This window comes from Pelodiscus sinensis, chromosome 1 (assembly GCF_049634645.1).
Source record: "Pelodiscus sinensis isolate JC-2024 chromosome 1, ASM4963464v1, whole genome shotgun sequence".
Classification (NCBI taxonomy): Eukaryota; Metazoa; Chordata; order Testudines; family Trionychidae; genus Pelodiscus; species Pelodiscus sinensis.
This window is the reverse complement of record NC_134711.1, coordinates 236682036-236696692: the sequence shown is the minus strand read 5'-3', so window position 1 is coordinate 236696692 and position 14657 is coordinate 236682036. Positions and strand designations below refer to the sequence as shown.

At 44.3% G+C, this 14657-nt stretch overlaps 1 protein-coding gene across 2 annotated transcripts in view; it reads right to left on the bottom strand.

Annotated features, from left to right (window-relative positions):
- GAS6 (growth arrest specific 6) overlaps positions 1-13590 on the bottom strand; it is a 58917-nt gene extending 45327 nt beyond the window's left edge. For both annotated transcript variants that reach the window (XM_075918348.1, XM_075918359.1), the window contains exons 1-2: positions 13430-13590; positions 12608-12774 (exon numbers count right to left, since the gene is read on the bottom strand). In XM_075918348.1, coding sequence (XP_075774463.1) covers positions 12608-12774; positions 13430-13496 — 234 coding nt within the window. In that variant the 5' untranslated portion in view covers positions 13497-13590. The remainder of the gene's footprint in view (positions 1-12607; positions 12775-13429) is intronic.
- Between the last annotated feature and the right edge of the window lie 1067 nt (positions 13591-14657).

Sequence of the window (14657 nt, the reverse complement as noted above, 5' to 3'; positions counted from 1 at the left end):
TAAAGATGCTGATCATGGCATGAGGTAGAGGAAGTAAGAGGAATCTGGGGATAAAAACCAGAGGGAAAAGTACAGAATCATTTAGTCACCTACTGCCCTCCCCCTTTGGAGTCTTTCTGTAACAACAGAACTCTGACATCACCTTAACCATCAAAGTAAAAGGCTAAAGTTTGCCTTTGCCTTGAGAAGGAGGAGCACACTATTACTTTTAAGAGCTTTCCCTTATAAAACTGCCCAGTAACAAGATACAACAGTATCTGTTGAAAGAACATTCTGAGCATGCAAATATGGGGAAAGCATAACTCACCACAGCAACATGCTTTAGAACAAGGTTTCTCAACCTTTTTGATATCAAGGACTGGATTGCTGCCTTCCTGCACTGTGTCTGGCAGATCTCAGGGACCAGCACCAATCCACCAACCAGCCATTGAGAAACACTGATTTAGAAAGGTACATTTTTGCAATCCACTTTTTTATAGACAACAAATTGCCTTCAGAGATAGTTGTTAAAAAATGGACAAAACTTGTAGTTATGAAAAGCTTTTTCCAATGTTGCATTGCTCCTAATAGCTTTACTTTAAATAGCTAGCTTAAAATACTGTTAAAACTAAAGTTAATACGAATCAGGACAAAGCACTGATAATTTACTGATACATTTTGTTGGTTGAGTTAAGCAGACCATTTCCCCAATGATCATAGTTGATATCTTACATATAACTGTTGGTCCTTGTGAGCCTACTTGAAAGGCCCCAGTAGAATTCAAGTATCTAAAGTGAAGTTATGAAGCTACTCTAAACTCCTGTAATACATGGAGGTGTACATTACCACATGGACTAATTCATTGTGTATGTGTTTGTGCACGCACAAACATATACACATACATTCACATATGACCATTGGTCCATCAAATGCAATCCAAGTGACCAAGTAGGTCATGAAATCTAAAATAGTTATTATTGCCTTAGCTTTAAGTGAACAAGTTCCATTTTCTGAAAAAATAGCCACACAATCTTATTACCTAAATTCGAAGAAGCTTCAGAAAAGAGTAGGGATGTTAGAGTGTAACCAGTTAACCCGTTAACCGATAAGCAGCTGCTTATCGGTTAATGTTACCGGTTAACTGCAGAACCGCCTGACAGTTCCTCGTGCACAGCCACAACGGGGACAGCTTGGAAGCAGGGGCAGCTGCTGGGACCCAGAGCATGCCAGACTGAGCCTTCTGGCACCTACTGTAGAGCATGCAGTAGGCTATAGTAATTCCCCTTTGTAAAAGTAACGCTTAACCATGTAACAGACTGGATATTTTACGGTTACACGGTTATCATATTACACTATTTTTAACATCCCTAGTAAAGAGTAGTTAAAGCTCCAGCATATTTAGATCAAAAGGACATACAGAGCCAAGAACTGATAAGCACATGCACTCTTGCTGGAATTACTAGAAATCTGGCTCACTAAGGACTAAGTGAGGACTTCAGAATCTGTTCCGTAGCATAAAATTTATATCAGGTTTCCTTGCACCTAACAACATATTGTGCCACAGTCAGTACTTGAATTATAAAATATGTACATATAGCAGAGAATGATTTGACATTTTTGTAACTCTTTTCCCTTTGTCAACATACAGCTGTGAAAAATGGGGATATAGCACAACTGCAGACATCATTCCAATCCAGTGACTGGCAAAAACAAAAATTTGAAGTCAATCAAAAGGGACAGAAATAGCTCGTTTCATGTGCATGCATCCAATTTGGCTGCTATTCATGACTGTTGGAGCGCTGTTGGAGAACAAAGCAGGGCAAGAAAAATCCACTAATCTATTTACTTGTGATGAGTAAGAAGAATATTGGGAAATTACCATCCATTTGTACAGAATCCAAAACTCCATTTAAAAAACATTAGCTATTTTGATTGCAAACATAACCTTCTAAACACAAATGCAACCTAAACTAACTCAGTGCTAGTTAACTGGGATGTGTACAAAATGTTGCCTTTACAAACAGCAACAAAATGAAACTAAAAGGCATCTGTCCACCATAAGCTAGGGATGTTAAGGACTAGTCGACTATTGAATAAGCAAATGCTTATCGGATAGTTGACAGGATACGACTAGTCGCTTCTTCCCACCCTTGCTGCCTCTATCAAATAGAGGCAGGGGAAGAAGGCAGTACTTAAAAGCAGCAGCGCCGCAGGGAGCCTGGGGTCTGTGCAGTGCTGCCATCTGAAACGCTACGGCAGCATTTCAAAGGAGCAGCGTCGCACAAGTCTCCAGCAGTCCCACGGCTCCATGCAGCGCTAAGCTCGGGATCAGCTATGCAGCACTGGCACTTTGAAATGCTGCAACAGCTGGGAACACCCCAGCTCATCCCGGCCTCCATGCAGTGCTGCCCCTTTGAAACAACATGGTGGTGTTTCAAAGGGGCAGCGCCATCCTATCAACTAATCGAATAGTCGATGCAAAAATGCATCGACTATTCAATTAGTGAAATACATGCTACCTAACATCCTTATTATAAGCTATGACCCAAAGACATACAGATGAAAATAATTTTAACTGAAGTCTACAATATAATTTTACACTCTTCTCCCTTCGTCCAATGACCCATTTATTTGTTTTACACCAACCTCCTCTCTTACCAAGATTAATATTACCTTTCAGACTGCCTCTCTGAAAGGTTCCCTCTTTGCCACACATTTTAATACAAATGGGATGGACTATGGGTTTAATATCATTTGCTCATGACGGTTTAACTTTTTATTTAACAGGATTGGTTCTGAGTTATAAGAACAATGCATTAAGTAATAAAATCTGAGCTGGAAAGGACTTCCTTGTCTGCCACACCTAGGTGCATTTCCAAGGCTGCAAGCTTCCAAAGAGCCAAAGGTCCCGTGTTTCTGGTTGACTAAAACCAAAGGATTAGCCCAAAAGGAATGATGAATTACTTTTGATAATCATAACACAAAATGGCTTAACACCAAGGTGTTATTGTTTTGCAGGAGCACTAGTTAGAACGTTGTATTATTAAAGCTTCAAAGTGTTTGTAGTCTGTTGAATAATACAGTGAGACTCACCTGTTTTCCAGCATGAATACCAGGCTCTTTAACCCTATTTCCTTGATTCCAATTGCCCAAAAAAGAAAAGTGCTCTGAACCCTCAACTCACATGGATTTCAGTGGGAGTTGAGGGCTGTGAGCTTCTTAGGTTCAAGCCCCTACTAAATTGTCACACACCTCCAAAATGTATGCAAAATTAAGTCTTCTCTTTTATTTTCAGAATCTTACAAGAACCAGAAAAATACGAAGAGAACTATTTTGTAGTTTGCTAATCTATTCAATATTTGAGTTTGTCTGTCTGTTCAAGAACCCCTCCTAAACTGTAAGAGCTAGGACCACCAAATTCGGTATACTGGGGGGAGGAATATTTAAAGCAAGGTAAGGGTTTGGTTGTGGCAGGAAATAGGGATGTGCCTGGAATGGGATTGCTTTTCATAAAACCATACAGAAAAGAGACATAATCACCAGGCAGATGAAAGGGGCTGACCCATCTGGGACAGCACCAACACCCACTCTCCCACCGCCCCGGGGTGCTCTGGCTGGGAAATTCAGGGGGTAGACGAACTTAGACCTACCCCAGCCAGGGGACATGCATCCCTCCCCCAGCTGGGCGACCTGGACTGCAACAGCCATGGAGAGGTGCTTAAATTGCAGCAAGGGAGGTTTAGGTTGGCCATTAGAAAAAACTTCCTAACTGTCAGAGTGGTTAAGCACTAGAATAAATTGCCTACGGAGGCTGCGGAATCTTCATCATTGGAGATATTTAAGAGCAGGTTCGACAAGACATCTATCAGGGATGATCTAGATGGTGCTGGGGACTGGACTTGATGACTTCTCAAGGTCTCTTCCAATTCTAGCATTCTATGATTCTCACCTGGCCCCAAGCTGCTGCAGTGAGAGGGCTGGAATTATCCTCTCTCACCAGAGCACCCTGCATACTGAACTCCTCCTCCCTAGCCCCACCCCAAAGCAATGATTTAAATGATAAGTGCATTTGCATTTTATTTTCCAAAAACAAAAATGTATTGAGTTAAAGACCTGAACACCATGTAAATCATCTAGTATATCCATAATATTAAAAAGTGTAGGGGACACTCAATGCATTGTTTAGTTTTGAACTAGCTGAGTTAAACATTAGCCTGTTGACAAACATTAGCCTGTTGACATCTCATTATCCAGAAAGCCATATAGTATTTATAGCATCAAAAGGCAACAATTTATTAGCTGACCCTTTTTGTGACCAGCAGTGGCAACACTCACTACATAATTCAATGTTAGTTTCCAGCTAAGCTCTGAAGTAAGGAATCAACCAGGATATGCTGTCACCACTTTTCCTTGGATTTGTTTTTATAATACTATAAATAAAAAATAATACAAGGCACATGCTTTATTTACACAAAATTATATACAAGCATGAATTAGATATAAACATCTTCAAACCTGTAACTTCTTTAGTTATACTGTCTTCCTCACCAGTCAGCATTCACTAACCAATCCACCAATATCATCCCACTCTAAGGGTGTGTCTAGACTACACGGCTCCATCGATGAAGCCATGTAGATGAGTTTACTAGACACAGCAAAGTGAAGCGGCGATTTAAATAATCGCCGCTTCATTTACATCAAAACGGCCGCCGAGCTGTGCCGATCAGCTGATTGTCGGCACAGCACGGTAATCTAGACAGGGATCAGCCGAACCCAGCAACCTTTGTTGTCAGATCCCTTATGCCTCATGAAACGAGGCTTACAGGATCTGACGACAAAGGGTGCTGGGGTCAGCTGATTCCCGTTTAGACTACCGCGCTATGCTGACAATCAGTTGATCAGCGTAGCTCGGTGGTCAGGGTCGGCCCAAGCCCTTTTGGCACCCTGGGGGGTGCAGACCCACCCCCCTGGCCGCCCCCAGGGCGTAAGGCGTATGCGCAGGCTGGCCACGGCCCCTGGCGCGCAGCCCAGGGCTCCCACCCTGGGGCTCACGGCACATGCGCTGCCCAGCCCGGCCCGGCCAGGCCAGCGCTGCTAGAGTGTGCGCCGGGCCGTGCAGGGCCCCGTGGCTGTAGGGGGAAGTGTGCTGCCAGTTAGCAGAGCGGGGCCGGCACTGCAGGAGCTGGGTGCGCGGCGACTGATGGCAGCTGTAAGGGACGCCGAACACTCCTTACAGCTGCCATCAGGCGCTCCCCATCGGTTGGTGCCCTGGGCAGCTGCCCGGCTCGCCCATGCCTTTGTCCGGCCCTGGCGGCAGCCATTTTTATGTGAATGAAGCGGTGATTATTTAAATCGCCGCTTCATTTTGCTATGTCTAGAAAACTCATCTACATGGCTCCATCGATGGAGCCATGTAGTCTAGACACCCTGGCTGTGTCTACATTGGCCCCTATTCCGTAATAGGGATGCTAATGTAGCACTTTGGAATAGGCAAATCCGCGGGGGATTTAAATATCCCCCGCGGCATTTGCATTAACATGGCAGCCGCTTTTTTCCGGCTTGTAGATAAGCCGGAGAAAAGCGGCTTGAAAGTAGGAATAAGAGATCCTCCGGAAAAGAGCTTATTTTCTGGAGGATCGCGTCCAGACTGGCGCTTTTCTCCGGCTTATCTACAAGCTGGAAAAAAGCGGCAGCCATGTTAATGCAAATGCCGCGGGGGATATTTAAATCCCCCGCGGATTTGCCTATTCCAAAGTGCTACATTAGCATCCCTATTACGGAATAGGGGCCAATGTAGACACAGCCCCTGAGTGACGGGTAGGCAAGCAACACTCCAGGCCTACATGATAGAACTGCTGGCCGCTATCAGTTTAATCAATTCCAAACTCTGTGTACTCTCATCAAAACAGACAGAATGTTAATCCTTTTATTTCATGGCCAACCCTGCTTCTTATGGCTTAATGTACTGTCTCATTGTGTCTGGCTCCTACAACCACAAAACCAAGTTTGCATGAATTAAAAAAATACTATAAAGACAGGAACAAGAGGAAACAAAAGAAAGAAACATCCACATGATTCACTGTTGAATAGAAGTCAAACATCAGACAATGAGGGTTTCTACTGGCAGTCTGAGACAGTTCTTGATTATGCAATAATTGTTTGAAATGGATTAGAAGAAAAAAAACCTCATGCTTTCTTATCTCAGATGCCATTTTCTGTTTTCCATCACAAGAAGTGACCATTAGGCAATAAGTGAATTATGCCACATAATGTGCATAGTTACACAAGGTCTCTTGTCTACATCTTTGCCAAAACATAAGTGCTAAATGCTACAAGGATGTGAACTCTCTGATCCGCAGCAGAATTTATCCAGGTGCACTTTAGGAAGTCAGCCGCTCCCCCTGCACACACATGAATATTAACTGGTTTTCTACATTACGTTAAATGTGCACAGTGAACACAGAGGGATAGATCCTCAGCTGTTGTAAAGTGATACAGCTCCATTGATTTTAATAGACCTAAATTGATCTACCCTAGCTGAGAATCTGCCCAATATCTTAAAAGATTTACTGTAATGCAATTTCAAATGTATAGAACAGAAAACCTCTCAACATTCTTTGTATTCAGCTGAGCTTACCAAGAATTTGTGTTTATGAAACTGGACCAATGGCCAGTGTACAATAAAGGTCAAGTGTATAGTTCAGTTGATAGGTCTGGTTAAGCATGAATGTTGTTGCTGTCCCATCATATCATGTGTGCAACACAACACAGTTAAGTTACAAACATAGACTACAGTTTCTGAAACCGTACACCACTCTTCTAGGAAGGATGTTGGAAGCTGAAATATTTAGGTCACACTTCTAATAATAGAGATGTAGATACAGATATCTAACTATTAATATCACATTAGAAAAGTAGGAAGGAATGTAATGGTGAAAAGATGGAAGAGGAGCTAAGTGGAGAAATACTAGTAATTTTTGGTAATAATAACAATGGAAACCAGTGAGCATTGTTACAAATAGCTGCTGTGGCAGCTCAGTAGCAGCAACAATTGTTGAAAACAAGGGTCAACATCCTAACCCACCTCATATGAAGTTTGACCTACAACACTTTTTTAAAAGGGAAATCCATGCTCACTAAAAAATTGCTAGTCACTTTCCTTTTCACCCTTCATTCTACTCGTACAATTGTGTAAATCTCATTTTCAGAATAGGTCAGTCAAATTTCAGAGCAGTTTATCAGAAGGCTTACAAGCTAATAGCACCTAATAGTGAATACTACAGGCAAATATTTGTTTATTACTACCTTTTATACAAGGCTCTTATCAACATTTTAACTAAGATAACAGTCTTTTATCTCTATAACTAAGATGTTTTGCAACTGCAACCTTATTTATCACACCTAGCTCATCTATTTAAAATGTAGTGTTAGGAAGCAATCTTCCTCCATTAACATGCTCCCTTTCTTATTTTTCTCCATTGATATTATGTTGAAATTCTCTTTAATTACTTTTCTCGTTTCTTTTAGCTTCCAAAACATTTCAGCCTATACATAAATATTTTTCATTCAGCTTAATCTAAAAGATAATCTACAAGACTATGTCAATGTAGCGTGTATTTGTTTTTGCCATTTATAGTCATATAGATAGAACAATCTTGTTTTCTTTTAAAAATAGGAAAAAGTTTCAGACTAGAAATGTAATAAATGATCTTCTCTCTCACAGGCTAGGACTAGTCAATAGTCTCCTTAATATAAAATAAAAAGCTGTATTTACTTGCAAATAAATGGTTATTTAATCTTACCTGCTATAATATAACTAGAGTTGTTACAAGTAATCACAAATGCGATAACACCATTATTCAAGTTAAAGAGAGCTTACATCTTTACTAATATCTGTTTGCACGTGTGCTTCTAAACAATGCATGCAAGACATCAAAATAACAACCATGTAGTCATCCTACTTATTGTAGTTGCAAGCCAAAATGTTTAATTTATGTTTACTGGGTCAACAGAACTATCATTCCATGAGAAAAATGCCAGAATTGGTTTTGGCGTAAACTTTTTAGGATTAGGAGAAAATCTACACTTTACATTTGACCACCTTAGCACACACAAAAGTACAACTTGACTTGTCATGACTAAAAGTTTTTGAAGATATTAGTTAAACTAAACTAGCTAATATGATTTCATATCATATCATGAAATGTAAGGGTTTATCTACATAAGAAAAATGTTTATAGTAAACTATTCTGTACTAACTCCCCCACAGACTCTTACTGAGTGCCTTTTTGCAAACTAGCTTAATACACTTTGGACATGAAGTAAACTAAACTTCCAGAGGTTTAGAATGCAGTAAGAATGTTGACATGCAGAGTTGAAGCATAAAAATAACTCTGTACTAAATTCACACCCATGTTTACTATGTTCTAGCTACCTCATGTGGACAAGACCTTAGTTTAGACCCATGGTGTCCAACATGCTAGTCACATGTGGCTTTTTGGCCAGTTGAATGTGGCTAGTTGGCTTGAACAATGTGGCTATTTGGCTGGTTGAGTGTGGCTAGCTTGCTATAGCAGTAGCCACTATAGCAGGGACGTTACATTATGGTTATCTGACTAATTGTGTAATTGATACAATTTGTATTGACTACATAATGAGTCGATAAGGACCGCTATGCAGAGCCACAGCGGGTGTAGCTCCAGGAGCCAGCTCAAGCCAGCACTGAGCAGCCCGACTCATTCTGACTCTGGGAGCCACCTGCGCTGTGGCTCTGCATTTTAAAAGCAGTAAGAGCTGCTGGACTTTTACTATATTTAAATGCATAGGCGCAGCATCCCAGACCAGCGCGAGCCGGGACTGCTCAGTCCCAGCTCGCACTGAGTCCTACACCCCTGTATACAGCAACCAGGGCTGGTCGTGAACAGGAGCTGCTGCAGGAGCAGCCTCTGCCCACGGCGAGTTTCAGCCAATCACAGGCAGAGGCTGCTTTGCTGCAGCCTTCTCTATCCTCCACACTGGGGCAGGCAGCACCGAGGAGCTGGTGCTAGGGGGAACTGGCTTTTAAGCCAGCTCCCCTCAACACCGGTTCCTGTTCCCTCCCCCTGCACCTCGCTGCCTCTCATAGAGGCAGAAAAGGGCGGGGAAGGAAGTAGTTAACACTCCAGTTGACTACTCGCTAACACTCCTACACTATACTATAGTGGCTACTGCTTGAAAATTGGTTGGATGCAATGGGTTTAGACTAAACCTTAGGTTACATTTACTATACAAAATTAAGACAACCTAATTTATACTGGCATACAGCCATTGCAATAATTACATTGCTTGTGCGTGTCTGCATTTTGCTCGTGTCAGCAGTCTGTGTCCTCACCAGCAATGTATTGATTGTACTGCCAATATAGGGCACTGTGAGACAGCTCCTGAAAGTGGAGTTATGTTGGTATAGCAAGGTGCTTATGGAGGCAGAAGCGAAATTTAAGCATAGATACTTTCATAATTAAGTCGACAGAACTCAGGAGTGTAGACTAGACCTTGGGACTCCTTAGAAAGCACAGCTGTCATGTGTAAACTGTAGTGTGAAGCAGTCATTCATGTGACTATGCCCATGATCATCTAGAGCTTTAAAAGTAAGGATCAGGAGCTTGGAACAGACCTGGGACTGGATAAACCCCACCCATAAACCAGAGTGTTGGAATTATGTATTCCTGACACTCTGTAATTGGGTCTGTTGAATCAGTTACCTTTCTGGTTAGCCTTCAAGACCAGCCAATAAAGGCACTATAGTTGTCTCTTGACATGGCCAAAGCCAAGATCACTGTGGGTAGGCCCACACCCAAAACTCACAGATGCAATCTCCAGCCATCTTTAACAACTTAAGGACAGAGATCTTCTGACGAGAAGTGAAGTCACAGCTACTGATAGCTCCTCAACCTGCAATGCACTGCTATCTAACTTCATTTCCATCTTTCCTGAATTGAGTCTGAGACAGCTGTTTCTCAGAGACAGAGATCTCTGATTCTCTCTGTCAACAGAATAAGACTGTCATCTGTGCATTGATAGCATCACAGATCATAGCATCTAGCAACCCCTCTCCCAGTTGCCTCATATAAATGAAAAGAAAGAGAGATGACAAGATTAAGTCGTGCGAAGTTCTTCAGCTGAGAGCACTAAAAGATGAAAAACAACTGTACATCATACTCTTCTAGGCTCTGTCAAAGGAGAAGCAGTATTATCTTAATGGGGCTTCATCAATCCCTGCTACCTACTGTAATTACTTATGATTAATAGCACTGAAGCCTCCCAATTGATGCAGTAATAATAACATAGATATTTTACCTCTGTCCATAATTGTTAGTTGATTGTCAAACAGCATAACTAGTGTCATCTTTATGCCACATACTGATCTGCAACTAGATTGGAATGGGCATAAAATCTGTCTTGAGGCAAAAACCAGCAAGTGCAAATTGCTAACAAATTCAGCATGTTGGGTGTGGGGAGGGAAAGGGGCTGGTGGCTGTCTCAGAAGAAGACCGGCAGAGCATGGAGCATTTTAAAAACATAACATTTTGGGTGCATTGAGAATATGCAAGTGGACACAAATATGCAGGCCTGTCAGCCTTAACAATATTCCCTTAAAGGTGTTTTATTTTAGAATTAGAAAGAGACCCACCAGCTACAATACAATACAATAAAACCACAGATATAAACAGGCCTGGCCAAAGGATTTGCGGGCCTAAGGCAGGATGCTGGGAGCGGGGCCCCAGGCTTGGCTGGTGGATGGTGAATACTCAGCAGCACGGGCCCCGGAAGTGCAGGGCCCAAGGCATTTGCTTTGCTCACCTTGTCCTAGGGCCAGGCCTGAATATAAAGCAAACCATTAACTGCTAAATATTTATTACTCAAAGGTGTTTAAGTAATATGGTTATGTCTCAGGGAATTCATTTACAGCTACAGGTAAGATGTAAAACCCAAATTACTTCACTGTCTTCAAAACAGGAACAAAGCTTTAACATTTTCCTAAGTGTGAAATAAGTGCCAAGTATTATTATTCATAATTGTTACTTATGTTTATAGCCGTCTACCCTTCCACTGAACAAATCTCATATGCACTTGCTCACCCTTGCCGATTTTCTTGGCGAAAATCCAATAAATACAACTGATGACCGCAGATTAACTTTATGAATGGTCAAAGTTCACATTCTGGATTTTTTATTTTCTCTGCGCACCTTCATGAAATGTGTGCAAGACTCTACTAAAAGGTTTTAGTTTAATAGGAGTATGGAAAATAATTGTGTCATCCAGTCTGACACGCCATTACAACTGTTTATATTGTGTTCAATCTATGTTTTTTTACAGAGCACCAAACACTGTTGTATCTGGGTGCCAGAGTATGCACGCAGGCAGTCTTAGTAGGCCTAAATAAACAGGAGTTTGATCTTAAACTCTTGAACAGACAGAAGTAAAATCAGCACTAGAATCAGTTTGCAAATTTCTTCCTTTTTACTTCTGTTTTGTAACTATCCATTGCACTGTGATGTAATGCAGCCAATGCACTGTTAGCCTATTAAGGTATACATGTCTAGACATGTTTTCACTTAAATATGAGACATTGACTCAAAATGAAAGGTCAAGTCCGGCCTTCACTCCCCATACCACCACACCTGAACCATGTAACTCCTTCCACTCAAAAAGCATCAAGCCATTAACAAGAACTCACTGTGCAATTTTAAGCCCCAATATGATCTCCAAGAATTTCACTCCCTACCACTAAACTAATCCCTGATAATCCACAAAAGGAAACAGTTTATTCAAAACAGGACATCCAGAAGATGCACGCTAATTGGAAAAGAAAATAAAGGTCAGCCAAACAAGACTACTATAACGAAAGTGCCACAAAAGAAGAATACTTAAGATAAAAAAAAACTCAGGAGAACTTGTACCTTGTTTTTGTAGGATGTAACTGAATTTGAAGATAAATGCCATTCAGATTTACAGAACAGCCACTTTATAAAAAATGCTATAAAAGTCACTATTTCCGTCCTCCCGTCTTCTCATTTAGAGCATTCCCAATCCTAAAGCAAAAACTCAAACTACTGTACCCACTAAAAATGGATTGAAAGTCTTACAGTTTGTTTATGACGTATTTCTTCCCAGAAATTTCTTTTCTGATGTTGTTTTGGGGCAGAGCTAAAAGGATTCAAGGGATGGGAGAAGAGGGGAAGACACAGATGTTCAGACAGAAATACTGAAACACTATGTCACCTTGGCGTAACTCCCTGGAGGTGCTGAAGTTATACCAGAGTGAATTTGGCCCTTTAAGTCTGAATGGAGAATATGGACATTTTAAATAGCAATGGCATATAAATTATGTCAGCCCAGCAAATTTAACCGGACTTTCCCTTTTCCTTTTATATGCTATATTTGCGTGGTCTGACAATCCTAACAAACCGCAGTTAAGGGAAGTGTTGTGATTTCACTTATTTATCTAATGGCTCCCCTCCTCCCCCAAACAACTTCTCCAGCTGTGCTGACAGCTGGCGCCCTCATTCCAGTTGTGGCCAGAGCGCGAGAGATTGACAGTAAAACCCTCAATGTACCGGAGGCGCCGCTTATCACCCCCAACTCTTACCGTCTCAGGATCGTTTTCAAATACTTCCCTGGCTTCTTCCTTGTTGCACAGCTCCTCTACGCACTCCCGCTCCAGATGGCCTTGCTTGGTCTCCTCGAAGACCTGGAAGGCTCGGCGCTGTCTCTGCCGCAAGAACTGGGCAGCCTCGGTGGCTCGCAGCAACACGGCTGCGGCCGCAGCCACGCACAGGGACAGCGGGGAAGGAGAAGCAGCGGTAAATACAGGAGTCAGCTCATGGGACCCGCCCGCTGGGAACTTCACGGAACAATGGCACGGGCGTGCCCCCCTCACCGAGCCCAGCCCGTGCACAGCAGCCTGGCCCGCTCTAGACACCGATGGCGCGGGCCGACTCCCAAAGCACTGCCCCGGCCGTACTGTCCCCCGTGCCGCACGAGACACAGTCATGCACCCCCCCCCCCCAACACTGGGCAGACAAGGCACTGCCCCGTGCAGCCCCCAGCCATGCAACGCCCCGCTTGCACCTTGCGCCGCTACACTCATGCACTCCCCCTGGGGCAGTCACCAAGCTACTGCTCCCCCAGACCCCCCTCAGCCAGGGGGATTCCCCAGCCTGCCCCCCACTACCCTGTCGCCCACACAATGCCAGACCGCGTCCCTAGCAAACGCCCCAGCCATCCCCCTCCGCACGCTCTCTGGGCGCCCTTGGGAGCAAGGGGAGGAAGCTCCTGCCTTACTGCACACAGGCGCAGAGACTGGTGCATTGCCGCGGCTGGGGAGGGGGGAAGATGGGGCTCCTCAAGGGGCAAGGGACGTTCGCCTCCCCCCCGAGCGGGCTGGAGGCGAGGCCCCCGAGGCACTCACTCGCCGCGGAGTCCGTAGCCAGCAGGAGCAGCAGGAGGGCGGCCGCGGGAGCCGCTGGCTGCGGCATGCTGCGGCTGGGCTGTGCCCTGCTGGGACCGGCGGCGGCAGCAGGAGGAGCGGGGCGGTCCGGCGCGAGCGCAGGGAGCGCGGCTACTGCGGGGGGGGAGGGCGAGCAGCGCGCGCGCCAGGCGGCTGCGAGAGCCCGGCCGGGGAGTCGCTCGCGCCTCTCACCCAATCACTCCGGGCTCGGTGCAGCGCCGCGGGGGTGCAGGGCTGGCGGGGGGCCAGGGTGCAGCGGGAACCGACCGACCTGTGCCCTCAGGGGACAAATGCAGCTGGTTCCCCCCCAGGGCTGGCCTTACCATGTGGCGAACTGAGGCAGCCGCCTCAGGTGCCAGACTGGGGGGGGGGGGGGGGGGGGGCGTCACTAGGACCCAGGGTGAAGAAAATTGTGTCTGTTGCTAGTGCAGCGAGGGGGCGTCATTTGAGCTCCAGTGTCAGGTGCCAAAATGTTGTAGGCCGGTCCTGCCCCCCCCCAGTCCATCCTCATAGGGCTGCCCCCCCCCCAGTCCATCCTCATAGGGCATTCACACGTGGGGCCAAGGGGTAATCAGCCTCCCAATCCAATCCCCTGCCCTCGCTGCCTTGTTTGGCCTTCGTCACCATAGTACCTGAGCCCTGGAGAGCCACATCCCAGTCTGCAAGTGCTTGGGCGTCTGCTCAGCTGTCTACATGTCAGGAATCCCTGAACGTGAGGCAACTGGGTGGCAGGTTTCAGACTCAGCATTAAGGATTTTACTTGGTGGTGGGGCGGCTAGTTGCTGTGCATCTCTTAAACACCGGTTGAGATGTAGTTGATTTGGGAGAGCTAAATGAGCAGCACAGCCGTGGCATTAATACCTAAAGGGATATTTTACCCAAAAGTTTGGAGGGGGAAGTTTCTCTCTGAAATCAGATGGCATTTAAGTACTGAAATTGATTACAACTATTAGTGGGAATAAAGCTGGAGGAGTCAAACCAAACCCACTTCTAGTTAAAATAGATTATTTCCCTCTATATATTTTTCTTCACAATAAACCTTCCACTTTTCAGTTTAATGTTTTCAGGGGAAAACTTAGAGCTAGTTTGGTAGATGTTGGTTTAACCAAGATGATGTATTCCCATATCTGTCAGTTACCTATGACTCCTCAGCATTACACTGATGGGTAGCACAGAGAGGCTGTAAATC